The 27,451-nt window shown below is 54.8% G+C and overlaps 8 protein-coding genes across 8 annotated transcripts; 4 read left to right on the forward strand and 4 right to left on the reverse strand.

The window, feature by feature from the left end:
- Positions 1-83: 83 nt before the first annotated feature.
- On the forward strand, positions 84-3,465 carry CORC01_05121 (flavin containing amine oxidoreductase; the record flags this gene model as incomplete). Its single annotated transcript, XM_022616767.1, has 2 exons — positions 84-388; positions 483-3,465. The coding sequence occupies 2 exons, from the start codon at positions 84-86 to the stop codon at positions 3,463-3,465; spliced, it is 3,288 nt and encodes a 1,095-aa protein (XP_022476691.1).
- Positions 3,466-3,975: 510 nt separating this feature from the next.
- CORC01_05122 (ATP synthase F1) lies at positions 3,976-5,203 on the reverse strand (the record flags this gene model as incomplete). Its single annotated transcript, XM_022616768.1, has 4 exons — positions 3,976-4,104; positions 4,175-4,308; positions 4,366-4,958; positions 5,148-5,203. 4 exons carry the CDS (start codon positions 5,201-5,203, stop codon positions 3,976-3,978), a joined length of 912 nt encoding a protein of 303 aa, XP_022476692.1.
- A 450-nt stretch (positions 5,204-5,653) lies between these two features.
- Positions 5,654-8,916, forward strand: CORC01_05123 (eukaryotic DNA topoisomerase I; the record flags this gene model as incomplete). The annotated part of the gene is made up of 4 exons (XM_022616769.1): positions 5,654-5,909; positions 6,110-6,336; positions 6,394-8,727; positions 8,779-8,916. Coding segments are annotated over 4 exons (2,955 nt in total), but the record flags the coding sequence as incomplete, so codon positions are not given.
- A 1,372-nt stretch (positions 8,917-10,288) lies between these two features.
- Positions 10,289-11,477, reverse strand: CORC01_05124 (glycosyl hydrolase family 16; the record flags this gene model as incomplete). The annotated part of the gene is made up of 2 exons (XM_022616770.1): positions 10,289-11,301; positions 11,384-11,477. The coding sequence occupies 2 exons, from the start codon at positions 11,475-11,477 to the stop codon at positions 10,289-10,291; spliced, it is 1,107 nt and encodes a 368-aa protein (XP_022476694.1).
- Positions 11,478-13,410: 1,933 nt separating this feature from the next.
- Positions 13,411-15,428, forward strand: CORC01_05125 (aromatic amino acid aminotransferase; the record flags this gene model as incomplete). The annotated part of the gene is made up of 4 exons (XM_022616771.1): positions 13,411-13,746; positions 13,805-13,838; positions 13,901-15,057; positions 15,171-15,428. The coding sequence occupies 4 exons, from the start codon at positions 13,411-13,413 to the stop codon at positions 15,426-15,428; spliced, it is 1,785 nt and encodes a 594-aa protein (XP_022476695.1).
- Positions 15,429-16,358: 930 nt separating this feature from the next.
- Positions 16,359-18,124, reverse strand: CORC01_05126 (cytochrome P450; the record flags this gene model as incomplete). Its single annotated transcript, XM_022616772.1, has 3 exons — positions 16,359-17,283; positions 17,339-17,849; positions 17,953-18,124. 3 exons carry the CDS (start codon positions 18,122-18,124, stop codon positions 16,359-16,361), a joined length of 1,608 nt encoding a protein of 535 aa, XP_022476696.1.
- Positions 18,125-20,829: 2,705 nt separating this feature from the next.
- Positions 20,830-22,714, reverse strand: CORC01_05127 (glycosyl hydrolase family 20; the record flags this gene model as incomplete). Its single annotated transcript, XM_022616773.1, has 2 exons — positions 20,830-21,258; positions 21,314-22,714. 2 exons carry the CDS (start codon positions 22,712-22,714, stop codon positions 20,830-20,832), a joined length of 1,830 nt encoding a protein of 609 aa, XP_022476697.1.
- Positions 22,715-25,349: 2,635 nt separating this feature from the next.
- On the forward strand, positions 25,350-26,910 carry CORC01_05128 (uncharacterized protein; the record flags this gene model as incomplete). The annotated part of the gene is made up of 2 exons (XM_022616774.1): positions 25,350-25,726; positions 25,779-26,910. 2 exons carry the CDS (start codon positions 25,350-25,352, stop codon positions 26,908-26,910), a joined length of 1,509 nt encoding a protein of 502 aa, XP_022476698.1.
- Positions 26,911-27,451: the final 541 nt, after the last annotated feature.

Below are 27,451 nucleotides of genomic sequence, written 5' to 3' on the forward strand. Positions count from 1 at the left end.
ATTTCATCACCGACCATCACCCTCCACCAACATATACATCCATTCATTCATACTCGAGTCCAAATCGGTTCACCGACTGAAATATGAGAACCAGTCCGAGGTCTCGGGTTAAGCAGGAACCTGTATTCGGGAAGGGATCGTTGATGGATTTCCCGGATCGGAACTCACGTATATCAGATTTCACGCCTTCTAGGGCCAATGCGATGCTGAGTCGGGTATCCACCTCAAATCTGTCAGATTCGACGACACCAACACCGTCAAGCCGAATCTCATCAGAGGCAATTTCAGAAATTGCCCCAGAAATCGTCGTCTGGACAGAAAATATGGAGCTGGATGACTCGAGCCAGGACGGGGCAGAGCATCCTTCCGGCCCAGCATCAGAACCTGAGTAGGTGATACCCTACGGCATCTCAGAATGACACCCTGGTTTTGTCGAATAAAAGTATGGAGACTCAATATCGGTTTAGCTGACCATCGATCAGTTCACCTGTGGCCGAAGACGCGGCTGCTCCATTGGATACCCTCCGCATCCAGTCACACGACACCCCTCACGAGTCTTTCGAGTCCCCGATGACCAATTTGTCTGATCACGACCAGTCTGAGCTCTCATCGGTGCCATCGTCGCTGTCTAGTAAGGCAACGACCCCTGTAGACCTGGACGGGCATACGGACCTCTCTATACCATTGGCAGAGACCCCTCCAATACGCGAGGCATTGCAGCAGTCCTTCGATGTAAAACCGAAGTCGTCAATACCCTCGAATCTCTCAAGCTTTGAATATGCAAGGCAATGCATAGAAGCAGCCGAGTCCTCGAGACTAAATCCTTATGCCCTGCACCAGGAAGAATATCAGATGCTGCGACAGCATATCAGCCATGTTCAAGTCACCACGTATCTAAACATCAGAAATGGCATCCTCCGGCTATGGTTCAACAACCCTCGTGTTGCAGTGACAAGGAATGAAGCGGTCGGTTGTGCCGGTGCCAGATGGTTTGACGCTGCAAGCATATGTTACGACTGGCTATTACGACGTGGCTACATCAATTTTGGCTGTGTAGAATTTCCAGCGGCGAACGGTCGATCCGAAGAGGACCTAGAGGCAGAAGCCCCACTCAACAGGAAGAGGATTGTGATTGTCGGTGCCGGTATGTCCGGCTTAGGTTGCGCCAGACACTTGGACGGCTTAATACGGCAGTATGAGGATCGTTTCCGGGCGCTCGGAGAACCAGTGCCTGAGATCGTGGTGCTCGAGGGACGAGGGCGAGTGGGTGGAAGGGTCTACTCAAGGGAATTCAAGACAAAACCGACGTTACCATTACCCGAATTTGACGGGGAGCGATTCACCGCCGAAATGGGCGGGATGATTATCACAGGCTTCGACCGCGGCAACCCGATGAACGTTCTCGTGCGCGCGCAATTGTGCCTCCCATACCGTGCCCTGCGATCGGAAACGACAATTTACGATTCCAATGGCAAGCCGGTGGATTTTGTAAGGGACCAGCTCGTAGAGAGGCTTTACAATGACTGCTTGGACCGCGTCAGCGAATACAAGTTCAAATCACAGCCCGCCAAGCTTATCGAAGGCAACCGAGACTTGATAGACGAAGGGCGGGATGCCGTGAGTGACGGCCACCGGACAATCAACCAAGCTGAGGAAGCAACGGCGGCTCTGCCACACGCACCGCCCGTCTCGCAACAAAATGTCCCTGAAAGAGTAAATCTGGTGCCAGTGTCGTCAGACAAGCTGACTGGCCGCGTTCACACTCAGCCTGGCACACCAGGTGTACTCAAGGCTACCGAAAAAGCCCAGACAATGGGATGGGCGTTGAAAGCCGGCTTGGCAAACGACGCCAACATTGATCTGAGCGAAGCTGTGGCTCTGCCAGCGACGACCCTCGGTTCGGTGATGGACGAGGCCGTCCTCCAATATCGCAACATTGTCGACCTTACTGCCCAAGATCATCGTCTCATCAACTGGCACGTTGCAAATCTGGAATATAGCAACGCTACAAATCTTCATAACCTCAGTCTAGGTGGCTGGGACATTGACGCAGGCAACGAGTGGGAAGGCAAACACACCATGATTGTTGGCGGCTACCAAAGCGTTCCCAGAGGCCTCATGCACTGTCCCACGCCTCTAGATGTCCGCCCGAGATCTGCTGTCCAGAAAATCACATACCAACCACAGGGCAACGGGCGTGCGTTGATTCGGTGTGAAGATGGGACGTCGATCGACGCAGACTACGTCGTCTCGACGATACCTCTGGGAGTCTTGAAACATGGCAACGTCGAGTTCGACCCGCCTTTGCCCGAGTGGAAGACGGAAGCAGTCACCCGTATAGGATACGGAGTGCTCAACAAACTTGTGCTCGTTTATGACCACCCATTTTGGGATACGCAAAGGCACATTTTTGGTGTTCTGCGAGACGCTCCGAATCGCCACAGCTTGAACCAAGATGACTACGGTTCTTCACGAGGACGCTTATTTCAGTGGTTCAACGTCACACAGACCACAGGTATGCCATGCCTGGTAGCCCTGATGGCTGGCGACGCTGGGTTCGATACGGAGCACAGCAGTAATGAAGATCTAGTCGCCGAGGCGACAGAGGTCCTGCGTAGCGTCTTCGGGCCCGGTGTGCCTTATCCTGCTGAGTCTGTAGTCACCCGCTGGGCTTCGGACAGGTTCGCCAGAGGAAGCTACTCTTCAGCCGGGCCAGAAATGCACCCAGACGATTACGACGCCATGTCACGCCCGATTGGTAACCTCTTCTTTGCCGGAGAGCACACAATCGGCACCCATCCTGCCACCGTGCATGGAGCCTATTTATCAGGACTACGCGCGGCATCAGAGGTCCTGGACTCGGTACTCGGCCCGATGGAAATTCCAACACCCCTCGTCCGACCCAAAGGAAGCGTGTCCAACAAGCGCAAGGAGATGCAAGGCCCCAAGGACCCGGAACAAGTCCGCTTGGAAGCCTACGAGCTGTCCGCCTGGGAGCATACAAAGTCCAAGATCGGTGAGCGGCCCGCCAGACCCGCCAAGCTGGCCGCGAACGCCTACCTCCTCTATAGCAGGGCCTTTTTCGAGGTCGCCCGCAAGAGGTGCGAGGAAGAGCGCGCCGGCAGCAAAAAGAAGACGGCGCCGAACGAGGTGCGCGTCATGACGTCCAAGATGTGGAGGGCCGCGTCTCTAGAGGAGAGGAAGCCGTTCGAGGACCAGGCGGTCGCGCAGAAGGCCGCATACGCCGAGGCCGTCGCGGAATACGAGGAGAAGTCGGCGCAGTGGGAAAAGGATTACGTCGAGACCATGGCGGCGTATAATCGGGAACATCCATACGTGCCTCTCCAGAACGAGGGGTGCAGTAGTGCTAGTATGGCGCGCCAGCGGGAGACCAGCGCGCAGAAGCACCGCAGGACCAAGCATGTCAGCTACGCCGAAAGTGACGGCAGCGATACGGGGTTTTGACGGTGTTCTACGGGTCACGGGTGCGGAATGAGTGTTTTCCATTTTCGGGTGTCTGTGGATGGGTAGGCTGTTTCTTGTCTTATAAAGGGCGTGCATGGCGGGCAGGGTGCATTCGGGGGCTGTGGCGTTGTCCTTGTCCTTGTCTTCTCGTTCCTCTTTCAAGGGGCGTAGAGGAGTTACGCATACCCATACAAATTATATATTTCTCTCGTTGAACTGAGGGTATAGACCTTTTAAGTTCCTCTCAGTAATTACCTTAGCTGCGTACATAAAGCATTCGAAAAAGCATACACACAGCATTTGCAAACAATTGTCAGCAGCAGCAGACACAAAGTACGCTTCTCAGATCTCAGGTTTAAATAGATGAAATTGACCCATCCATGTTCTAGATCAGGATGTGTTCGCGAGGATTTGGTACACTGAGGGCAACTAGCCGCCCTTGGTAGCTTGATACAAAGGGAAGAGAGGTAATAATCATCTCTATCTGATGCGCGCTTTTCCAAACCCGCTTTACATGTCCTCGGAGGCAGTGGCACCAGTGATAATCTCAACCAGCTCTCCGGTAATGACGGCTTGACGGGTACGGTTGAACAGAATCTGGTACTTGCTGATCATCTCACCAGCGTTCTTGGAGGCGTTCTGTCATATTCGAGTCAATTTCATGCTGTACCTGGGGGAGAAGTTTGTCTCAAGGAGGGTCACAACATACGTCCATGGCGTTTCTACGGGCAGAGATCTCGCACGCGTGAGCCTCGGCCAGAGCCCAGTAGATGGAGTTGGCAAGAGCGTACTCGCGAAGGTTGGGGATGAGCTCCTCATCGACCTCGAAGGCGGAGAAGTTGGCTTGAAACCAGTGTCAGTTCATTTTGTACGATATCTTGTTCGTGTCGGGAAGCTTACGAGACTGGGTGATGGCCTCCTCGGAAAATGCCTCAATAGTGACAGGCTCGTAGCTGGTGGCGTTGATGAACTTGTTGTGGAGGATCTTGATGGAGGAGTAGTCGCCAGCGAGCTGGACGATCTGGTCGGCGATGGCAGAGGCATCAGAAAAGGTGGGGACGTCCTTGCCGACGCCGGCGAAGGAGAGGCGGATGTCCTTGGCGTTGGTGCGCTGAAGCTGGGCCTTGCACTTCTCACCGAGGATGACGAGGTCGGCAGTAGCGTTCTTCTCGGCGAACCCGCGGCGGATGGTACGGGAGAGACCGGAGTGAATACCACCGCAGAGACCCTTGTCGGAGGAGCAGATGATGATGAGCTCTCTCTTGCCCTCGCCCTCGAGGGGCTTGGTCTCGGCGGAGTCGAAGACTTCATTGGAGGTGGCGCCGTAGACGCGAGAGTCGGTCATAGCCTTCTGGGCGCGGTTGAGCTTGGTCGATGCGACAATCTTCATCGTCTTGGTGATCTTCTCGATGTTGCGAATGGACTTGAGGCGGCCTTCGATTTCACGGAGGGTCGCGAAGTTGGCAGCGTTGGTGGGCGCGCTGGCCGTAACTCTGGAAACGCCGCACAATCAGCATGACAGCTCTCCCTCTCGCTCTCTCTTGTTCAATTGATATCATTCCCAGTATGCTCCCGAAGTCCCGTCCTTTTGAATCGTTGATGGCCGACCGTCGACACTCCTCTGAAGTGTTGTCCCTTTCCTCCGATTTTCCGAGCTCAGGAAGGTGTGGATTCCGACTTACCGCGAGGGAGCCGCAGCTGCAGCTCGCAGAGCTGGTCTCGCCGCCCGGGAAAGCATTGTGAAGTTGGAGATATTACGAAGATCAAGCCTCTGCCGTTTGTGGGGATCAATTGACCACGACCGCTTTCGAGATCAATTGAGGCTGTCGGACGGTGCTTCGGGATAGCGAGATTGGTAGGAACGAGGTTATTTTCCTCCCCGGCTAGCAGTCTTAACACCCGACTCCATCCACCCCGTTTTCCCGGCTAACTGAGTTTGACCGGCGGCCGGTGGCTGGGTCACGTGCACTCGAGCTGTGGCGCAGGCATTGGCCTTCCTCTGTCCTGGCAGTACCTGCCACCCACCTACCTTACCTACCGGGCTTACCTTACCTAGACTCCTAGGGGCAGCCCCATTAAGTTTCGCTCGCAGCTAGAAGGTCTTCGACGCCTTTCCCACCCCCGGCCATCTTTTCGTTCCCTCGATCCCTCGGAAAAAAACCCTCGTCTTCCCTTTCGATTCGCAGAGACGTGGGTGCCCTTTCCTACGTCTTCAACGCAGCAAGTGGCGGCCTTTCAAACCATTCGGCTCTTGCCTCTATATCTACGCGATTCTTCCGCGCGGATCGGCTTCTACAACAACTTTTTCTGCTCCACCAAGCCCCGTTTTTGGACTTTGCGATTCAGTTCTTACTTAACTGTCCGTAAACGTCGCGAAACGAGACCTTTCCTCACCATGAGTAGCTCAGACGACGATGCACCTCTTGCGAGGTCGAACGGACATAGTAAGTACGCTAAGAAGCATAAACTTTTGCGCTTTCGGACGCTTTACCCTTCGCGCCTGCCACTTTACGCCGAACGTGGCACTTTTTTCCCTCTTCTCACTCCAGCGAACCCACCTGACTCGTCGCGTACCTCCTGCATCCCGATTTTGCCTACGAAACCAGAGGAAAACTTAACAGCTTTCTAACCTGACCACCGCCAGTCTCTGCATCGAGGATATCGAAAGCCGACGACATCGCCATGGACCGAACCGCCTCGAAGGCACGAGCGGCCCCGCCGGGGTTGTCAATCCGCAATGGACCCGTTGAAGACAACGATGCCATGGACGTCGATGGCCCATCGACGAACGGCAAGCGCAAGTCTCGTTCCTCTCTACCCAAGGTCAATTACAAGGACGAAACCGAAGACAGCGACGACGATGCTCCTCTGGTAGGTTACTCATAGCAGGCAGACGGTGGCGGAGTCCGAGGCTGACGGCGAATCCAGGCCAAGCGACAAAAGACCAAACCCAAGGCGCCAGAAACGGATTCAGATGACGAACCCCTCACTTCGAAGAGGGGCAAGAACCTGCCTCCCTCCTACAGAGAGACCGCTTTGCCAGACGAATCCTCCGATGATGATCAGCCACTGGGTGCCAGGCTCGCGCAGAAGAAGGCCGACATTGAGAAGGCAGCTGCCAAGGAAGCTCGCAGCATTCGTGCCAGCGAGGCCAAGGCAAGGAAGGCCACCCCTAAGAAGGCGAAAAAAGAAGAGTCTTCCGACGACGATGTTCCTTTGGCCAAGTCAGCAACTAAGAAGCGCCTTTCGAACGGTGCTAGAAAGTCAAATGGAGTCAAGGCCGAATCGGATTCCGACGTGCCAATTGCGAGAAAGGCTACAGCAAAGAAGGCCACCCAAGCCAAGGCGACAGCAGCAAAGGGCAAGGCTGCTGCTGCGCCAGCCAAAAAGGGAGCTGCGAAGGCTAAGGCGGAAAGCGAGGCTCCTGATGACGAAGAAGAGGAAGAGTACGAGTGGTGGAACGCCCCTAAGAAGGAGGACGACAGCGTCAAGTGGAAGACCTTGGAGCATAACGGCGTCATGTTCCCACCCGAGTACCAGGCCCTCCCCAAGAACGTCAGACTGCTCTACGACGGCAAGCCTGTCAACCTGCCTATCGAGGCCGAAGAAGTTGCCGGTTTCTTTGGGGCGATGCTGAACTCCAAGCACAACGTCGACAACCCCGTCTTTCAAAAGAATTTCTTTGACGATTTCAAGGCTGTTCTCAAGGAGTCAGGCCAAGCAACCGACAAGCAAGGCAGCAAGGTCGACATTAAGGACTTTGTCAAGATGGACTTTGAGCCCATCTTCCAGTACTACGAACAACAGAGCGCCATCAGAAAGAACCGGACAGCTGCTGAGAAAAAGGCAATCAAGGCTGAGAAGGATGAGACGGAAGCTCCGTTCATGTACTGCAAGTGGGACGGGCGCAAGGAAAAGGTTGGCAACTTCCGTGTTGAACCTCCAAGTCTTTTCCGCGGCCGTGGCGAGCACCCAAAGACTGGAAAGCTCAAGAAACGAGTGTATCCTGAGCAAATTACAATCAACATTGGCAAGGACGCCAAGGTTCCAGAACCTCCCAAGGGCCACAAGTGGAAGGCGGTTGTTCACGATAACAAGGCCACTTGGCTGGCGATGTGGCAGGAGAATATCAATGGTGCCTACAAATACGTGATGCTTGGCGCTGCCAGTGCCATCAAGGGCCAGAGCGACATGAAGAAGTTCGAGAAGGCACGAGAGCTCAAGAAGCATATCGACAAGATCCGCAGGGATTACACAAAGGATCTCAAAAGCGAGGTTATGGCAGATCGACAAAGAGCCACGGCCGTGTACTTGATCGACAAGTTTGCTCTCAGAGCTGGTAACGAGAAGGACTCTGAGAACGAAGCCGAGACTGTCGGTTGCTGCTCCCTCAAGTATGAACATATCACTTTGCGCGAGCCCAATACCGTCATCTTTGACTTCCTCGGAAAGGACAGTATTCGATTCTACGACGAAGTCACTGTCGAAAAGCAGGTCTTCAAGAACCTGAAGCTCTTCAAGAAGTCGCCGAAGACCGATGGTGACGACATTTTTGACCGCTTGACCACTACACAGTTGAACAACCACCTCAAGAACTACATGCCGGGCCTGACAGCGAAGGTTTTCCGTACCTACAACGCGTCCTTCACCATGTCCACTCTCCTTCAGAAGCTGGTTGACCACAAGAATTTGACGATTGCGGAGAAGGTGAAGCTCTACAACGACTGCAACCGTGAGGTGGCCATTCTTTGCAACCACAAGCGCACCGTCGGTGCTGCCCACGAGGCGCAGATGGAGAAGCTCGGCGATCGCATCAAGGGCCTCCGGTATCAGCAATGGCGCACGAAGCAGATGATGCTTCAAATTGACAACAAGGTGAAGAAGAAGAAGGGCGCCGAATACTTCGCTCGTCCCGAAGAGTTGACCGACGAGTGGATCCTAGAGCACCAGAAGTTCTTAGTGGAAGAGCAGCGCACGAAAATTGAGAAGAAATTCCAGAAGGATAACGAGAAACGCCTGGCCGATGGCGAGAAGCCATTCCCCGACAAGGAGCTTAAGGAACGCCTGAAGGCTGCGGATGAACTTGCCGCCAAGTTCAAGAAGGAGAACAAGTCCAAAAAGGTTGAGCCAGAAGGCCGAGGCCCTACGGTTGAGAAGCTTGCCGACCAGGCCAAGAAGATTGATGACAGAGTCAAGACTTTGGAGCTTCAGGCCGCTGATCGCGATGGCAACAAGGAGGTTGCCTTGAGCACCTCTAAGATCGTAAGCTTCACGCCCAATCTTTAGGATGATTTGAAAGCTAATGTGTTTCAGAACTACATTGATCCACGCCTTACGGTCGTCTTTGCCAAGAAGTTCGATGTTCCTATTGAGAAGTTCTTCTCGAAGACCCTGCGCGAGAAGTTCAGCTGGGCTATCAAGTCAGTTGAGGATGACGATTGGGAGTTCTGATTTCAGTCTTTTCAGGATTTTGGTTTCTTTGCTGAACCAACCCAACGTACCTCGTAAGCTTTTATTGTATTTGTTTGTTTGTACCAAAAGCATTTCCATTTCAGCATTCAACTCCGGGCCCGAGAAGTCCGACTAGTCAGGGACCGCACTGCGCGATGGCCCGATTCAGTATGCGGCGGAGGGCACTCAAGACGGCAAGGAGAAAAGGTATATATTAGCGGCGGTCGTGAGCACGATGAAGTGCCGAAGCATACAGCCAGGGAGGAGATTTGCCACCACAAGAGATAAAATGGAAGCTTCCTTAGAAAACGGTGACCCAGGGGCCCTCGTCTGCCGGTCGCGCTTTCTTGCCATAGAGCCACAAACAGGTCACAGCAGATTAGACAAGCTTAGTTAATTCAAACAACAGCAAATTCAGCAACTCTGAAATTTCCTATGCGTGTGATGCCAAGCTTCAACAAGCTGGCTTGCCTTGGATTAGGTTGTCGGGTTTGCCTGTGTTCATTATTAACGGGAACAAAGTGTAGGGGAGTTCCTTTGCTCCTCAGACCCAATGTCCAAGATGCAGAACGGAACGACCTGCCTTGGTGAGTTATAGGAGTTTATGTAGGTCAATAGGCCAGTAGTTAACGTCTGAAAGAAACCAGTCTGTTTCGAGTCTTTTCCTCAATTTACTATTACGCCGTGCGAAGACAAAAAATTTCAGCGACTCACGTAGTACAATACAACACAGAACCAGCATCTGGGCTCGAGATGAACAGGCGGCCATTGGAGATATATAAAACCAGACAAAACCGTCAGGAGAGTGAAAACGCAAAAGTAATCGACGTTGGCCTGATTCGAACAGACGCTCCCGAAGGAACAAGATTTCTAGTCTTGCGCATTAGACCACTCTGCCACAACGCCTATGCCTAAATCAGGCTTCAATCACAATTCAGTAGCTTCGCAGCATCGACCCACTCAGTGTGTACAATTCATTGGCTTGCTCCAAGTGAGTACATCTATTATAGTAAGGCGCTTGGCAAAAACCATTTTGATCGTTGAATACTTTGGGGTCTCTTGATGTTCCTTACTTCTTCATGCATGGCAAGCTGCGTCTATTCTATGTAAAACAAAGTACCCTCAGTGTTTCAATCCAGTTTGTATAGCTTCCCTTAATGCTCCCAAAAACGCCGCCTGATGCAAGGCTCTTTTTCAAAGTGAGCCACCCGTTTTTTCAATATCATATCCGCATCCACTAAAAAGGTGGCAGTAGTGGCATATGTCCATGAAAATCTTGTAAACCATCGACATCGCTCTCTTCTCTTCAAAGAGAAAAAAGAAATTACTAAAATACATGAAAAAAACTTCCGAGGTGGGGGTATCATAAATCTCACCGCCCCATCAAGGCGACAACACCAACAGCAAGGGACACTAGCACGACCAGGCACGAAGGACGCACCGAGCTTCCGGCGCCGTCGGGAATGATCTTGCCCTCAGAGTTCATGCGCCAGCCGTCCGGCACAGAACCACCGGTAGGTCTCCCGCTGGCGACCCAGGGCCAGCCCGTCTGCGTCGCGGAAGCCGACTCGTCGGCGCCGATGCCGCCCCTAGGCACCGTGGGCCCGGGCGAGCCCGTCGCGGCGGCCGCGCTGGCCGTGTAGGTGATCTGGCCCGCCTTGCCCAGGTTGCCGTTGACCTGGCCGTCGACGGCCTGGATGGAGCCCCAGTTGCCCGAGGTGTCGGTGTACTTGTACTCTTTTCCGGTAGAGTAGTCGGTAATGGAGACGTCCTTGACAACCATGTGGAAGGGCCCCTTGCTAAAGTCCGTCGGGCCGCGGGCCCAGTCAATGGTCCCCGGGGCATTGGCCGGGTCTCCGCCGGACCAGGAGCCGAACTTCACCTGCATCGGCGATTGCGGGTACTGATTCGTGTCGGCCTCGGCTTCCGTGAGCGTGCGCACGACGGTGCCGTCGACGGAGAAGACGATGCGCTCCGAGGTCCAGTCGACGGCGTACGTCATGAATTTATCCTGATTGTTGCCCGTCTGGTGGAACTGGCCGCGGTTGTACGTCGTCACGTCGCCCTTGCCAAAGTAGTTTGACTGCACCTCTGTCGGGTCGGCGCCGAGCCACTCCAAGTCGATCTCGTCGAGGGTGTCGGATTGCAGGACCAACGAGCTGACAATGCCGGCGCCGGTGGCGGCCTTGAGGGTGATTTCGACGCGGCCGAACATGATATAGAAGAGGGACATGAGCTGCGGTGCCTGTCCCGAGGCGGCGACGGTGAATGTTACGCCATCGGAGCCGTATGTCGGGTTTCCGGAGGCGGCGAAGGAGTTGACAGCGCCCTGGGTGAAGTCGACGTGAATGGCCATGCCAAGCGCCGGGTCAGCGGGACATGTTGCTAAAGAGCGGACAGGGTCAGCGTGGGAAATTCTTCTTGCTTTGCTTATCGGTGGCCTTGGTGGGACGGCATTGAGACTTACTTTGTTGGAGGGGGTTACACGATGAATATGTCTGCGCTGATGCTGTTGTTGCCAACGCCGTCAGACCGGCGAATAGTCTTTTTGAGAACAACATCGTGTAAATTTGATATGATGGTTCCACCGCGGAGAGCTAGCAGAGGATAGGTACTACAAGACTGGGAGGTCGAAAGGGTAGTGTCGAAGCAAGAGAGGAAGAGGAGTGAACCCAGTCTCTCACATGAAGAGATTCTCCAAGTCGAGCCACCAAGAAAAGAAAAACCCACTGCGACCTAAGCCAAGGCCGTTGGGAGCTGGCGACGTCACAGGGAAAGACGCAGACAAGGATCCGTGTAAGTCCGTGGCACGTCGCACTTGAGCAACACCGGGGACAGGAGTACTTCGCAAGCGTGAGAGAGGAGAGGACTGGCGGCAAGAACAAGGAAACTTGCACACCACACGGGCGGGCTGTGATAGATGGCAGCGACACATGGTGTTATATGAGTTCTGCATGTTCCCATTCATTTCATGTGCCCAGCCACTGGCAGCTGCAGTAGCGTCATCGGGCCGCGCAGGGCCCTTTTTCTTCTTGGGTTCCGAGAAGTCTTTTCGGGCCTTGGGCCTTGGAAAAGCCCAAACAAAATAACCCCATGCGCCGCCTACCTACCTAGAACTACTAGGAGAGTGTGGGGGGTGGGTGATGGGTGATGGGTGGCCGAAATGAAGGACAACAACATGGAGATGTTTTCCTTGCAGTGCCTGCATTGGACGAACAGCAATTAATGGCGGTTGTTCCCTGGTGCCGCTACATGGTATTCCTTGTTCGTTGTCCGTCCAACTCGGATTGGCTGCCCGGGAAAGAAAGTTGATTAGTTGAGACGAGGGGAGGTTGGGACGGATTCACGGGCTTTGGTTGGCTGATGAGTGGCGTTGAAAATTGGCGTGGCTGGTGAACACGGGTGGCTGGGGCTCCGCATACCTTGGCCCAGGATCCGTCGATTCGGTGCCAGAATCTGTGAGACCCTCTTCCGCAGCAACCCAAAGATTGAGGATTCATAGCAGCTGAAGGGGGTAGTCAACTACGGCTCTGAGAATATTCAGGCACGCAGGACGCGAGGCAGCGGGGCTTGGGACGCGAGTCCTCGCATCAGTAAGGGATACATACGGATGGGCGGGGGATGTCCTTAGGGCTTCGATGTTCACGGGCGACGGCACGCATCCGGGTTCGTGACGATTGCGTACGTCTGGCCGCCAGGTGTCTCGGACGTGGGCGTAGGCAGCTAACGGTGACACTTCATCGATATGCCCGTGATGCGTGGGAGCCGTTGCGCTGTTTGGGATTCGAGCTGGTGTGTTGGACTCGACGGAAGGCCGGTTTCTGTGCGCTTCAGAAAGCCACTGGTCAGTCTCGAATGCCGGTCTCCCGGACGGACGCTCGTTCACCATGACTCTTGTCACGTTCGATCCACGCAGTCTGTGAACTGACACCCGGCCGTTGCTTCTTTCGATCGGTCCCGCCAAATCCCGTAAGGTTCAAAATCAGCCGGCGGTCAAGTGCTCTGTGCTGCTCCCCGAGGCGGGTTCGGAGGGTCTGCACACGGAATCGGCACCACCCCTCCGATCCTCCGCTATCGGCGCCGCGCAATCCGTCCTCAATAGGCCGGCGGCTTCCCCCTTCCCCTCCCCGCAAACCAGGAGCAACTAGTTAGTACTATAGTTCCAACCCGTTCCTCTGTCCGCGCTAAAAAGGGAACGCTTCCAGCGCCCGCAGTGGTAAGAGACCCCTAGTTACCTAAAAATTACGGGCAAACAGTACCTAGCACAATGCGGGGAGGCATGGGTAGCTGCGGGTAGCTGCGGGCTGCCCCACCGCCTGGGGCACCGCGCCCGCCTGGAAGAGTGTCAGATACGCCTTACGCCCTTTGTTATCTCAAGCTCCCTGAACTCATGTACACAACCTCGAAACAGCTCACAACACACTTGGTTCTTACAGTGAACACATTGGCGTCCTTCTTTTCGAAACACATCTTTACTCACTCGGCATTGCAAGCATGTACTCGAGAGCCGCTCGCCGTGGCCTCAATGGCTCCGTTCGCCGGGCCTCTGATCCCTTATCAGCAGCCCTTCGCACGTCTCGACTTACAGATCTCCGGCTTCGGAGCCGGGAGCTCGTTCCGGTGAGCTGGGAGCCCGTCTCTCAGCGCCTATTTCACTCAAAGTCTAGTGACAGATCCGTAGCAGACGCGGTTCCGGTCGAGAGGAAAGCAACCTTTGAGAAGCGACAGCAACCATCACCATTCGATGGCGTCCGCGCACGCAGGGCCAAGGCCGGCAAGCTGATAGCGGGCGTGGCCGCGGCATCAGACAGCGACATGTTCAAAGCTCCCGTATGCCGTCTTTTTATTCAGACACTCAATTTCAAAATACACTAACTTTCACTCGCAGGCAGTTGGGAAACCTAAATCAAAGCGATGGGACCGTAAGCTCCTCGCGTGCCCTCACACCTTTGAAGCGACACCCGCTTAATGACAACGTCACCAGATCACCTCTCGCCAGAGTCCCTCTCACGCCACCCCTGCTCCCTGAAACAGGCCGCCCGCCACCTAAAGAAGCCCGGCCTCATCTCGCTCGGCGGCGGCCTCCCCTCGAGCGCCTACTTTCCCTTCGCCGAGCTCTCCATCCGGGTCCCCACGGCCCCGCACTTCTCGGAAGCGGAGACCATCGCCTCGGGCCAGACCCTCACCGTCGGGAAATACGACGTCCGGGAGAAGGCCGACGCCGAGTACGATCTCTCCATCGCCCTCAACTACACCCAGTCCACAGGCTCCGCCCAGATGATGCGCTTCGTCACAGAGCACACCGAGCTCGTGTACAACCCGCCCTACGCCGATTGGCAGTGCTGCCAGACCGTCGGCAGCACGGGCGCCCTGGAACAGACGCTGCGCATGTTCTGCGACAAGGACCGCAAGGATTCTGTCCTGACGGAGGAGTACAGCTTCTCCACCGCGCTCGAGACCATCGCACCGCTCGGCGTCAAGGCCGTCGGCGTCCCCGTTGACGCTGAGGGCCTGCTCCCGGAGGCCATGGACGAGATTCTCACAAACTGGGATTCCGAGGCACGCGGCGGCCGCCGAAAGCCTCACTTGCTGTACACCGTCCCTTCGGGCCAGAACCCCACGGGGGCAACGCAGTCCGCGGCCCGGAGGCGGGCAATCTACACCGTGGCGCAGAAGCACGACCTCTACATTATCGAAGACGAGCCCTATTACTTTCTCCAGATGCAACCCTACACCGGCCCCGACGCACCCGCGACCCCGCCCCCGTCCTCCGTCTCCGAGTTCCTGGGCACCCTGATCCCTTCCCTGCTCAGCATGGACACGGACGGCCGCGTGCTCCGCATGGACTCCTTCTCCAAGGTGCTGGTTCCCGGGTCACGCTTGGGCTGGGTGACGGCGTCGGCGCAGGTGATTGAGCGCTTCATCCGCCACGCCGAGGTCGCGAACCAGGGGCCCAGCGGGTTCTCACAGGTCGCCGTGTGGAAGCTGCTCGACGAGACGTGGGGACACGAGGGGTACCTCCAATGGCTCATCAACCTGCGCATGGAGTACACGCAGCGCCGCGACTGGCTCCTGGCCGCGTGCGAGAAGCATCTTCCCCGTGACATTGTGAGCTGGACGCCTCCTGCCGCCGGCATGTTTGTAAGTTGCCCTCCTCCTCCTTGTTCTCCTCTTCCAGTCCATTATTTCACCCATATCTTTTGCGTTACACTATTTGCTTTCAAAACTAACCACCTTCGTTCCCTTCCACACAGTTGTGGCTCAAAGTCGACCACTCCGCCCACCCGGATGGCAACCTCCGCCCGCTCCTCGAGGTCGAGGAGGAAATCTTCAACTCGTGCATCGAGAAAGGCGTCCTCTGCGCCCGGGGCTCGTGGTTCCGCACCGAGCAGGACACCCCGCTCAAGGACCTCTTCTTCCGCGCCACGTTTGCATCGGCCAGCGAGCAGGATATGGACAAGGCGATTCAGAGACTGGGGGCTGCCATTAAGGAGAGTTTCCGCATCGCATGAGTTGATAGCTTTTCATCTCGTTCCTCGGTAACAGAATTTTTTCTTATGTATGGGTACCATTTATTGTGTTATTGTCTTTTTGCCGCATTGGTATAGCTTTGGTCTTGCATGAGTTTCTCTAGGGGATTGGGTTAGGTGAGTTAGTTGGCATCGTCATCATATTGAAGCGGGCTCAGAGGCCATGACTAAACCTGGCTTACGTCGCATTGGGGGCTCAGGTTAGGCATGCTTGATTATTGAAAGTAAAAGGGCCTGAATGTAGGATTTGGCCTTCGAATGATAAACCACCGTTATGGATCACTTTTTCCCCCTCCAAATGGAAGAGATGATGGGCTAGCTGTAAAAAGTCTTTTGCTAGAAAAGGCCACCGCCTAGTACATACATACATCTCCAGAATGAACTATGCACCCAGTGAATCTTGCTGTCTGAGAATTAACCTCGTCAATTGCAGTCATTTGATGTTCTCTTCGTCACGCCAGTTCCCCACACCCAAGCTTGCCATATACATCAGGAGCCACGCCGTACCAACGCGAATGCTCACTTCAGCCCTTTTCTTAGCCCGCATATCACGGGTACCAGTTGTGCTTATTTTACTTTTACCTAGGTAGCCTTTTCCAGGTTTCCTTCAGCCTGTAATCATGTGAGTTGCCCTCAGCCACTGAACAAGGTGAGAGACGTGGCTTGGATCTGTGTGTGGTTTGTCCGTTACACAAGAGGTATGCTTATCCCAACCTCCCACACTAGTCGCCTACAGTGCGCCTAGCAGACGGCTGGCGCTTTTTACGCCGGCAGTGTAGAGTGTTTATAGTGTTGTTTGTTGTCGTAAATGTCAAATTGTCCACCTGATTTGAACACTTCGGTCCGCGGGTTAAATCGTCGCGCCAAAAGAGAGATATAACCTCTCAACGCCCCACACAAACTCTCCCATACCTAGCCCTGCTTCGCCCGCCAAAAGGCAATCTTGACGCCGTCGCCGGGTTGCAGCACAATCTCGGCCTTGAGCGTCGGCTTCCCGCCGTCGACGGCATCCATGTAGCTCTCGACTCTCTCAAACTTTTGAAACAGCCTACACAAGGTATAACCCATCTCCGTCAGCGCGAACTGCTGTCCGATACAGATGCGCGGCCCGCCGTTGAAGGGGATGTACATCCAGGGCTTCGGCTGCCAGTGGAACCACCGCTCGGGCGAGAACTCGTCCGGGTGCGCAAAGGTCTCGGATACGGGCGGGTAAAGGTCCTCGCGGCGCTGCATCAGGAGCGTCGAGTACCCGATGGGCGTGTCCTTGCAGACGGCGAGCGCCAAGGTGCCGTCGGGCCCGCCACCCACGGGTAGGGTCGTGTCCTTGAGGGCCAAGCGGACGTTGAAGGGCACGACGGGGTACCGGCGCAGGACCTCGTTCATGACGTTCTGGAGGTACTTCATACTCTTGAGGTCGGCGTAGGTGGGCTCCCGGTCGAGGCCGACCTGCTCGACGATCTCGGCGCGGAGCTTGCGGACGACCTCTGGGTGGCGGCCCAGCTCGTAGAGCGTCCAGGAGAGCGAGGAGGCGGTGGTGTCGCGGCCGGCGAGGAGGACGGCGACTAGCTGATCGCGGAGGGCTTTGCGGTCGCGGGTGAAGCTGGCGAGCTCGTGGAGGAAGGTGTAGCCCTGATCGGATTTTGTCTTGGAGGCGAGCTCCTCGGGGCTCAGGCGGAGGGCCCGCTCGATGAACTTGTTGACAAACCCATTGATAACTTTGAGGCCGGCCCTGAAGGAGAAGAGGGGGATAAAAGGCTTGAGCTTGGCCGCGCGGGCGAGGATGTTTTGGACTCGCTGGACTTCGTTGAAGGCCTCGGCGAATTCCTGCTTGACGGTTCTGCGAGAGTTGTGTGAGTCTGCAATGCTGCATGAGTTTGTGCAGGAAAACTTACGAAAGCGACTTCACGTCTTGGCCTAGGAGAAAGTCGGTGGCCACATCCAAGGTGTAGCGGAAGAAGAGGTCCGAAACATCCATAACCTTGCCGTCAACAGCATCCATGCTGACCACCTGATCCTCGCCGTCCAGCGCACCGCCGTTGGCAATGGCCTTGAATAAGGTCTGGATATGCGACTCGAAGCAGTGCAGGTCGCTGACGCGGTCCTTTATGAACTGGGGCCGGATGAGCTGCCGGCTGGCGTGCCACTGGTCGCCGTCGGTGGTGAAGATGCTGTCGCCGAGGAATTCCTTCCACTCCTGGTGGAAGGGCTCGCCCTTGCCATAGTCGGAAAACTGGGTGGCCAGGATGGCCTTGATGTTTTCCGGGTCAGCGGTGAAGATGATACGCATGCCCATGATCCTCTTCTCGCCGGTCCAGCCCTTGACCTTGGAGAGCATGTCCTCCCAGAACTCGACGTTCTTGTGGGTCATTGTCCCGCGGACGGCCTTGAAGATGAAGTCGATGCCTGAAGAGGGAAATGTGAGTGAACAGAAACATTGGTTTGGGTGTACCTTTCGACCTTCCAAACGGGAAGTGCGAAAGTTACATGGCAGATAGCTTAGACTTACCACCAGGGAAACGGGCATTGAGTGACTGGCCACGAGTGCCTGGCGCCAGACGGCTCAGCCGCATGGTCTCATCGAAGCGCTTGACGGCTACCCATAACCACCAGGCCACTACGCTGAAGACCAAGACGAATTTGAGAGTAAGATACTCGAGGGCATGATCTACTAGACCCATGGTAAGAGTGTCTTGTGGAATGTTCTGCCTGGTGAGACCTGGTGATGAAAAGACTGGAGATGGACTCTAGTAGCCGACAGATGAAGGATCGCCTATAGGCGGGACGGGATTGAGTAACCTCTCTAGGAATTGGCGTGAATAGGTTTCTCGGTGACGTTCGAGGACGGAGTGAGAAAGGACCTGCAGTGTGCCGTCGAGGTATCTCGTCGGTGTCTTTATGCGGAAAGGTGGAGAGCGCAACAACAGAGAACTTTGCAGTGACTATATTGTATTCAATGGGTGTCGATACGGATGAAATAATCGATACCTTGTTACGGAGGAACGGGATGACTTGAAAAGCCGCTCCAGTAAAGAAGACGAAGGCGGAAGGAGAAGGCATAAACATCCGATGTATTTAGTATGTATCGACATCAAATAAGCTAAAAATTGTATGAAAGCAGTGACCACGCATTTTGTAGCAAGCTTGGACAAATGGGTTCGAGACTTGCTCCTCCCCAATTGGTCTACCGTTCATAGGTTGTTTCTCCCCCTAATCCGTCTGCGCTGCTGTCCTTCCCCCCGAGAACCCTGGGTACGAAGTCCTCGGGAACGGTGTAGGTACAGGTCTGCTACAGACTAGCCAGTGTGTAGGATGATACAAGCAAGGCAATGGGGACAACGTGGGAGGGGGTTGAGGGACGAGGAATGTGAGAAGAGATGGAAGACAATGCTAAGGAGGAACTTCCCCCCCCCCCGATGTGGCCATCCATCCTCCATCCTCCATCCATCGATGGCCTGTGGGCAGCCCGCAGGCAGCGGTAGCAATCAAACTAGAGAACGATGGTTGGCCGGTGTGATGGGTCTTTTTCCGCCACTCGTCCCAAAAAACCAACCAAAAAAAAGGCATCCTTACACCTTCGACGTCTGGTCCGTCCACCGAAGCCGAAACACTTGACCTGGTGCGTGCTAGCGGCGGAGGCGGCATGAAGCCAGCCACATGGGACTGAATTGGCACTGGCTTGAACTGGCATTAGCCCATGTCAGTGTTCTCTTTTCGTACTTTGCAGATCTGAACCGGATCAGAAGCTGAAGAGAAGGAGGGCCCCTCTCAACACCCGTTGACAGGCATCGTGGGGAACTAGTGTACGTGGTTCTGCTGTATAAAAAACCAAAGCTCCACGGCCCCTGTCGAAGCATCTGCGTGGCGCAGCCAACGCGCGTTGGGTCGGTGGATGCAGATTACGGAGTACACCTACCAAAGACGTTGCGGTTTGGGGAAAGGAATGCAATGTATAGCCAATGGTGAGCTGCTTTGGACTTGAGAGTAGTTGCGAAAAGGTTGCGGCGTATCCGTATTAGATGCCAGGGACATGCCTGCCTGATGCCCAGGTCACGAACCTCTCTTTCCCTTCTTCCCTGAGATTTTGGATCTTTTGTCAGAGACGGGCACTTGGGCTAGGTAGGTACTCACAGTGCGAATAAGCCTCAGGCCTCGACTCACATCCGCATAGGTAGTACATCATCTCGACATGAATCATTGTCGCAATTTTTACGACAGTGAGACAACGCGGACAGTGCGGACAGCGCGGACAGCGTGGTATGCTCATCTCGTTTCCATTGAAGCACTGCAATTAGATGACAGACACCATTTCAATCTTCGCGACACCACATGTCTTTGTCTCGAAGGCATAATATGTTGGGCTACTCACTAATGTACCTTTAGTCCTTCAGAAGGTAAGCTGAGGTAGGGAGTGGTCAACGCCCAAGATACACCGCACAGTGCAGACCCACCGATCACGATCTGAATACCCAGAAAGGGAATCTTGCTGTCGCGACCTGCAAGTGCCACGGCCCACACGACCTTCCCCCCTCCCCGCAAATGCAGCTCGCATCCAGCTCGCACCCTTGCACCCTTGCGCCCTTGCGCCCTTTCTCAAGACTCCAATTGGAGCCATCCTCCCAGCTCTCTCACTGCCGAAGCGCAGGTGACGTCGGGCATCTTCCTGTCACATCGGAAGTCAGCGGGATTCTCTGCGCCTACTTTTCTCTCCTACGTGGACATGTTCGATTGCAAAGAACCCCCCCCCCCGTGTCCCGATCCTCATCCCTAGAGCAAATCCATGGATAATCGCATGCAAGTAGAAACACAAACTACCAACGCATCCGTAAAATAGAGAGAACATCATAAGCAGGTGGACGGCACACCCCAGGATCCCCATTCCCCTCACCTTCTGGAAGCCACCTTACTAATTAATTCACTAAGCCTGTAGATCATTCCACAAACTAGGTATCCGATCATGCGGAGTGCAACGGGAGCTTAGCTAGCACACGTTTCGCATAGAAAACGACGTCGCCAAAATCTAATACTGTTGCCTTTCCCCCCACTTCCGCAAGGACATCCGGACGAACCTTTGGTCCAATGGGCCGGTCCCCGAACACCCAACGGTCCGTCTGCGGGATTGCTGGGGTTTGGCAGCATTTTGTGCAGACTTATCTCATCCGTGCCTACTCCGGCTTCTCATATTAGCAAGCCCGTGCTAGGAAATATATCGTTCGTTGTGGGACTGTTGTTTTGTCGAGCTTAATACTCGGCTCGCCCTAAGAATTTACAAGAAAAGGTACATCAAGTGTATGAGGGGCTCTACTGCACTCCTCCCAAGTAACCCGACCACGCAAAGAAGACAGTGGCCACAAGCTCGCCAAACTTCACCTCCCCCTTCATCACCTCACACCATGGGATATCCGCACTCAGTCGCATTGCCCTGCGTGCAAAACGGCATCTGCACAGGCTCCGACCTCACACCCCTTGCAACCATCCTCTCCCTGAACTCGGCCAGCCTCGGCGCCGCGTCGTACTGACTTCTGTTCTGGCCCGAGGCGTCGCGCCGACCCGACCACAACACCTCGCCCGCCGCGCTAGCCCTCGGCCACAGGATCCCGTCGATGCTGACCGGGTCGATGGACTCGCTCCACGCTGCCACTTCCCCGCCGAGGACCAGCTTGGCTTCCGCCTCGGTCAGGTTGGCCCGCGGGTCGTGCGAGTACATGAGGCGCCAACCCTTGGCCGGCGAGCACCAGTCGTTGAAGGGGAAAAAGGCCTCGAAGGCGGCCCCGTTGTCAAAGTTCATCCAGTGGCCTCTGCCACAGTCGGAATACTGATTGACACCTATCAGCGAAACGAACACCGGGTCAGGATTCCGCGACACTTACCCAGAAATTATAGTTGCTGTCAATGACCTTGTGGCCTTTGCTGGTAAGGGTCTTAACGGAATCGCCCCCCAACCACGACTGGATCACGACGTCGTCGCCGAGGGTGATGTTCCAATCGAGCGGCATCTCTTCCCAGACTAACGGGATGAGCCCGTGCTTGCGGATCCTAGCATGGTTCTTATCCATGAACTTTTGCAGGAGCGGCTGCAGGACTTCACTCGAGTTGGACCTGATCCCTTCGTCGAGCATCGAATCGTTCTTGTTCAGCTCGTCGCCGCCGGTGTGGAAGTAAGCCGTGTAGGGTCCGAGTCTCGGCAGGAGATCGTCAAAAAGCTTATCCAAGAAGTCGTCGACCCTGGTGTCGTTCATCTTGAAGGCACCGCAAGGCGGCTCCACGCACCACCATGTGTACGGCTTCTCATTGTAGGCGACGATCAGCTCCGGGTAGGCAAAGGAAACTGATCCGATGTGCCCTGGCATGTCAATTTCAACCACTGGCTCGATTCCGCGGTGGATTGCATATTCCTGGATCTTGGTCAAGTCCTCGGGGGAGTACGAGAGTCCTTTCCGGTAGGCTCCTTTGGCGGCTAGGTCGGGCATCGCAGGAATTTCAAGCGGCCATGACTGCGAGTCCGTAACGTGGATGTGGAGCCGGTTGAGCTTGTTCCAAGACATGGCATCAATGACCCTTAGAACATCTGTGACGGGGAAAAAGTTGCGCGCTGTATCGATCATGATTCCACGGTGGGAGTACTCTGGAGAATCCTCAATTGAGACTGGTGCCAGTGTGGTATACCAGGAAGTACCAGATGTGTGCTGGTAAAAGAGCTGTACAAATGTCTCAAGCCCTCTCAAGACGCCGGTAGAGGATTTGGCCACGAGCGTAGCCGAGCCTTCCTCCGTGACGTTGAGCGCGTACGATTCGTCGACCTCGCCGGCAACGGGTTTGAATGTGCTGGGCTTATCTTCGCCAGTCTGTGTGATTTGCAGCGACTTGACCGCCTTCTTGTCCGCCGCATACACGTCTGGTTCGAAGTCGCTGTTCTTCGGGTAGAATTTCCAGGGCACAAAGTTTTGCTGGAAGATGGCACTCATGGCGCGCGACACACCGCCTTGCACAATGTCCTTGCTGTTAAAGGTCGGACCTGTCGCCGGGTTGTACCCATAAGTGTAGGGCAGCTGCACGTTAAAGAAATGCTCAGTATCCTGTGTCTCATCATGGTAAGTGGAAGCGGAAGAAGGAAGCCAGCGTACAGATCCTCCATTATATGTAATTTCCAGTGTTTGGCTTATAAACAGAACACTTTTGCCAGTGGACAGCTTCCTCGGGGCCGGCCAGATGCCGGCACTGACCTGGCTCACGGCGAGGGAAAGGGATATGAGCAAGAGAGAAGGCAACATTTTGAAGAATTTGAAAAGCCGATACGAGAAGGATTAAGAAAAGAAGACTCGTTTAAGTAACGAGTACAGCCGAGGCTCGTTATATGAACAGGCCAAGGGGTGGCGCGGTGGTCTTCGTAGTGTGTTCGCGCTGTCTCTGCGACCCCAATTCTCGCAGATAAGGCAGAGTATGTCTTCTCAGCCACCAAACAAACCAAAGATGCGTCCCGGTCCACTCTCAGCTGCAGAAGAAAGACATACGAGACGGCAGCAGCAGTTGTCTGTAGACTTCGTTGCCTTGTTCTTCACGAATACCGCGCAGCCAGTGGTGTGGATGGTGGTTGGGGACCAACCAACCAATTGGCAGTGTGGTGCACGGAGCAACGTTACGTTACGTCGAGCTTGAGTGAAGAGTTCACTGTCCGCTTGATAACCCACGCTACAGCTGACGACGGAGGGGCTGGTTGATTGTGGAGGGGGATCCTCAGGCTAGGTCCATCTCATGCGGTTGAGAAGAACAAATGAACCGAAAAAAGCTTTTCGACTTTCGAAGGCTGACGAATTGATCTTATACGGTACGTTGCCTGCAACCTGCCGGGCTGGGATGGGCCAATGAATGTTACGATCCAATACGTTGATCCCCCCAGTATTCAGTTCCTGGTAACCTAGGGAAATGGTAGGCTGTGATTCGTTGCTGGTGGCGACGGACAAAGGATAATATGCCTTGACGGGAGTTGAGGCGCAGGGCGGAGGATGGACGGCAGCGGCTGTGCTCTGACGCCAATCTAACGTCGGGGACTAAGGAGGTGAATGAGCCAGGAGGAGCGGAGAAGAATGAGCAAAGCGATGGTTTGCAAGAGGGGAGGCGTTGGGATGGCCGATCTGTAGGTTTCTGTTCCCATAGACTAGTGTCCCTTGGGAAGCCGAATGCAATTAGAAGCACATGAGAAACGACAAAGATGATAGATGAACCAAGCTCAATAGGGATACAGTTGACAAAGGCTCTTCAGGTCTCGAAGTTGATGGGAACAAGAAGATTGCTGGTTGGTGTTATCTGGTTAAAGGTCAAAGCAATGCGAACTTTTAACACAGGGACTCTGGAAGTAAGAGCGGGCATTGGAATCATCAACGCCGCCTGTCATGAGCCGCGAACACTAGGAGGTCAGGAGGAGGCGCGGCAGAAGTCCCCAAAGGCCAAGGGCCCAGGAGGCTAAGCCAGGGCAGTCAACCGTCATGGCGGCAGGGGGCGGGGGAGCGGCACCGCTGGCCAAACAACTTTAATTACCGGCCAATCAAGAATACGAGAAGCTCCGGCTCAAGGGCGGCTTGTCTCCATCAACCCTGGCACGCCGTGACGCCGCACAATGCCCTTGTCCAGGAAACAAGAAACGTGATTACATACCTTAGGTAGTAGAGTATTTCTTCGTAAATGCTTCGATCTCGCAGTGCGCTCAGCTGGCGGTGCGGAGAGCTACATTCTGATCTTCTCCATTCTTGGGAGACGGGATTACTTGCGCTGCAATTCATGTGTAACAAGAAGTAGAAGACGAAGCAACTATAGCCGTCATCGCTGGTCACCAGATGCACATTGGAAGCCAAGACAGGGAGCCAAGGGTGGAGGGTGAAAGCTTGCACAGCACTCCAACCGCGGATCTGCAACGTTGGGTAAGATTCTTATCTGCCAGTAGATCCGATGCACGCCGCAAGAAGACACAAAGGTCCCTGACGACATCTAAAAATAGGTAGGTTCTCGACGGCGGGAGGTCTGAAAATCTCTTCTACGAACGAGTCTTCGGCTCTGGGGGATTCTTCGGCCGATATTACGTGCTGATCACCATCCGTTCGCTGCAGCCTGACCTCGACTATCAATCAACTACCCGGATGCAAAGTCCAGCCCTGAAATGCAGCTCGCGGCGGTCACAGACGCAATAGGTAGGGAGGAATAAGAAAGATCCACGTCCTTTATCATGATCAGTTTCAACTGCTAGGTACCACGCAACAGTGCATCAGAGGTGTCGTGTGGGGGCTCTAAGAAAGACTGTTAGTGTAGGTACCCAATATCTTTGGTGGCATCAAATCCCGCCTGGAGGTGATGGCGGTGAGAGGTGCGACAGCCGGATGTTTTCTGGGGAAAAGAGGCTGGAGACCAGCACCGCCTTTGCGCTGAATAATGTCCCTGAATTAGTCAAGCCACACTTGGAATTCGCCTGAACCTTCTCCAGTTTGAAGAACCTTTGGACGTTAGCTTTGCAGCAAGAGGTCACGTGATACAAGAATCCGGATCCAATCAAATGCGCTATTGTGGGGGCAGCTCTGAATTCTCCGTCATCTCAAGAACGTTCTCTGGCTCACTTGCCTTACCTCGATTCACTTCCCCCATCACACACAACATTCTTCTGTTGCTCGTGTGGACCAGCAACACTCTCTTGCCGGAATCATCATCTGAATCCTATATACCCCGGCGAAAACGATTTCAACGGCTGCGCGCATTCTTCCTTGACACGTCGACCACAGTCTCCGGTGCCGTCTTAGACGCCGACTTTTCACCCCGGAAGCCACGCGTCTCGTCTCCCAGCTCAACTCCAGACCTACCGAACCCCGATTCGTTTCTGCACTCGGAGCTGCGCGCGATTTCGCCATATCGGCGCCACTCAACATGACGGTCCAGGTCGTCCTCAACACCCCGCTAGCGGATGCTCTGAGCGCCGCCATTCAGCCCAAGCTGGTCGAAGCCGGATGGGCATCGGGCTCCGACGACGATGCCGCGCTTGTCGAATACATCATTCTCATGCTCGTCAATGGCCGGACGCAGGAGCAGATCGCTACCGAACTCTCAGCTGATCTCCTCGGTCTGGGCCCCGAAGATGCTGGCGCCACGGAATTCGCCGCGTGGCTGTTTCAACAGGTCGAGCAGACTGATGCGCAAATCAACGGTACTCAAACTTCAGGCAATGATGCCATGACCGGCATGTCTCAAGGGAATGGTGACTTTGACACCGATATGGGTGCAGGTGACGGCAATGAATTGAACGCGTTTGTCTCCCTAACCTACCCCGGCAGCCCGTACTTTACTAACCCGCCGTAGCCCGACCGGCCCGCGTTCTATGCGAAATGGTCCCAATCCTCGAGGTGGTCGCGATAAGCGGATGCTCGGCCACATGGCCAAGGCCATGGATCGATCCGGCGATTCGGTTCTCCACCGCGTCCGTGGCAACGACAGAATCAACTCTCACGCCCGAGGCCCACCTACAGGCCCCAGAGGCGGCATGGGACGAGGTGGACGGCCCATGAATAATCGAGGAGTGAACATCCAAGCTGGTCTGAACGCGATGGCGGGAATGAACGGTCAACATGGCGGGCCCCCGGGAATGAACCCTATGGCCAACGCTTGGAGTATGCCGCCGCCGCAAGGACAGCCATCACAAATGGACCTTATGGCGATGATGGAGCAACAGGCGCAAATGATGTCACAACTCCAACAGCAGCTCATGAACCAAAGCGGTGGGCGAGGCGGACGTCGCGGTGGGAAGTCTTTGTTTGATCGCACTCAAAACTCTCGCGGTGGTTTCGGAAACCGGCAACACCAATCCAGAGACAAGCAAGATTCAGCGATGACGGAAGGCGGAGAAGGAGAAGACGTTGAAATGTCACAATCGAAGCGCGAACCGCCCAACCCAGACGAGACTGTCTGCAAGTACAACCTCCGCTGCACCAACGGCGAGTGCAAGTTTGCGCATCAGTCTCCCGCGGCACCACCCGGCACCACGGTTGACATTAACGATGCATGCACATTTGGTGCCGCATGCAAAAACCGCAAATGTGTCGGACGGCATCCCTCTCCGGCAGCTAGACTGGCGCATCAGAGCGAGCAAGACTGCAAATTCTTCCCCAACTGCACGAATCCCAGGTGCCCCTTCAAACATCCGGAGATGCCACTGTGCCGCAACGGTGCTGGGTGTACGACTGCGGGTTGCAAATTTACACATGTTAAGGTCAAGTGTCGATTCAACCCTTGCAAAAATCCTCACTGCATGTACACCCACGAAGAAGGGCAGCAGGGTGTCTTCAAAGACAAGGTCTGGACCGCCGACGGGGTAGACGACCATGTTAGTGAACGTCAGTTTGTCGACACAAATGCACAAGCCGAAGTGATTCTTCCCGAGTCAGAGAACGCCGTAAATCAAGAGCAGAGCAATGCACAGGAGGTGATTAGCTAGGGGCCTTTCCGAAAGCAAATCTCCAGGAACGTGGGCTTCTCGCAAGAAGTTTCCGCAATGCAAGAAGCGTTGTCTCTGGCAATGAGGCTGACTGGACTGCGGGCGGTGGATGGAAGGAGAAGCTAGCTAAGCGGATTGGCGTCGCGCATCAGATCTGTTATACCCTAGGAGGATCATTGTGAACTCTTTCGACTTTGGGATCATGAGGAGGCTTTCAAGAAGAGGCCTCCGTGGTGGTATGGGAGCGGCGACTTCTTGTATGATAATTGGACGATGATGTATGCCGAAAGCGACTTGGCACTCTGGGCGTTTGCGGGTGCAATTATTCTCATATTCAAGTATAGACCTGGCTTCGGGCAAGCTGAAATGTCACGGATCAGAGGACTTCCATAAAATGCGGTCGCTGATCGCGTTTGCGGCAGAACATGCTGTCCTCTTTTACAGTCTCACCTTAGGTCCTCTGTTGTTCATTCGTCCCTGACACCTTGCGCGTCATCCATCAAGCAGCTAGTTTGGCAGCAACATGAAATACAAGTGGTGG

Source organism: Colletotrichum orchidophilum, assembly GCF_001831195.1.
Source record: "Colletotrichum orchidophilum strain IMI 309357 chromosome Unknown Scaffold_35.1, whole genome shotgun sequence".
Classification (NCBI taxonomy): Eukaryota; Fungi; Ascomycota; class Sordariomycetes; order Glomerellales; family Glomerellaceae; genus Colletotrichum; species Colletotrichum orchidophilum.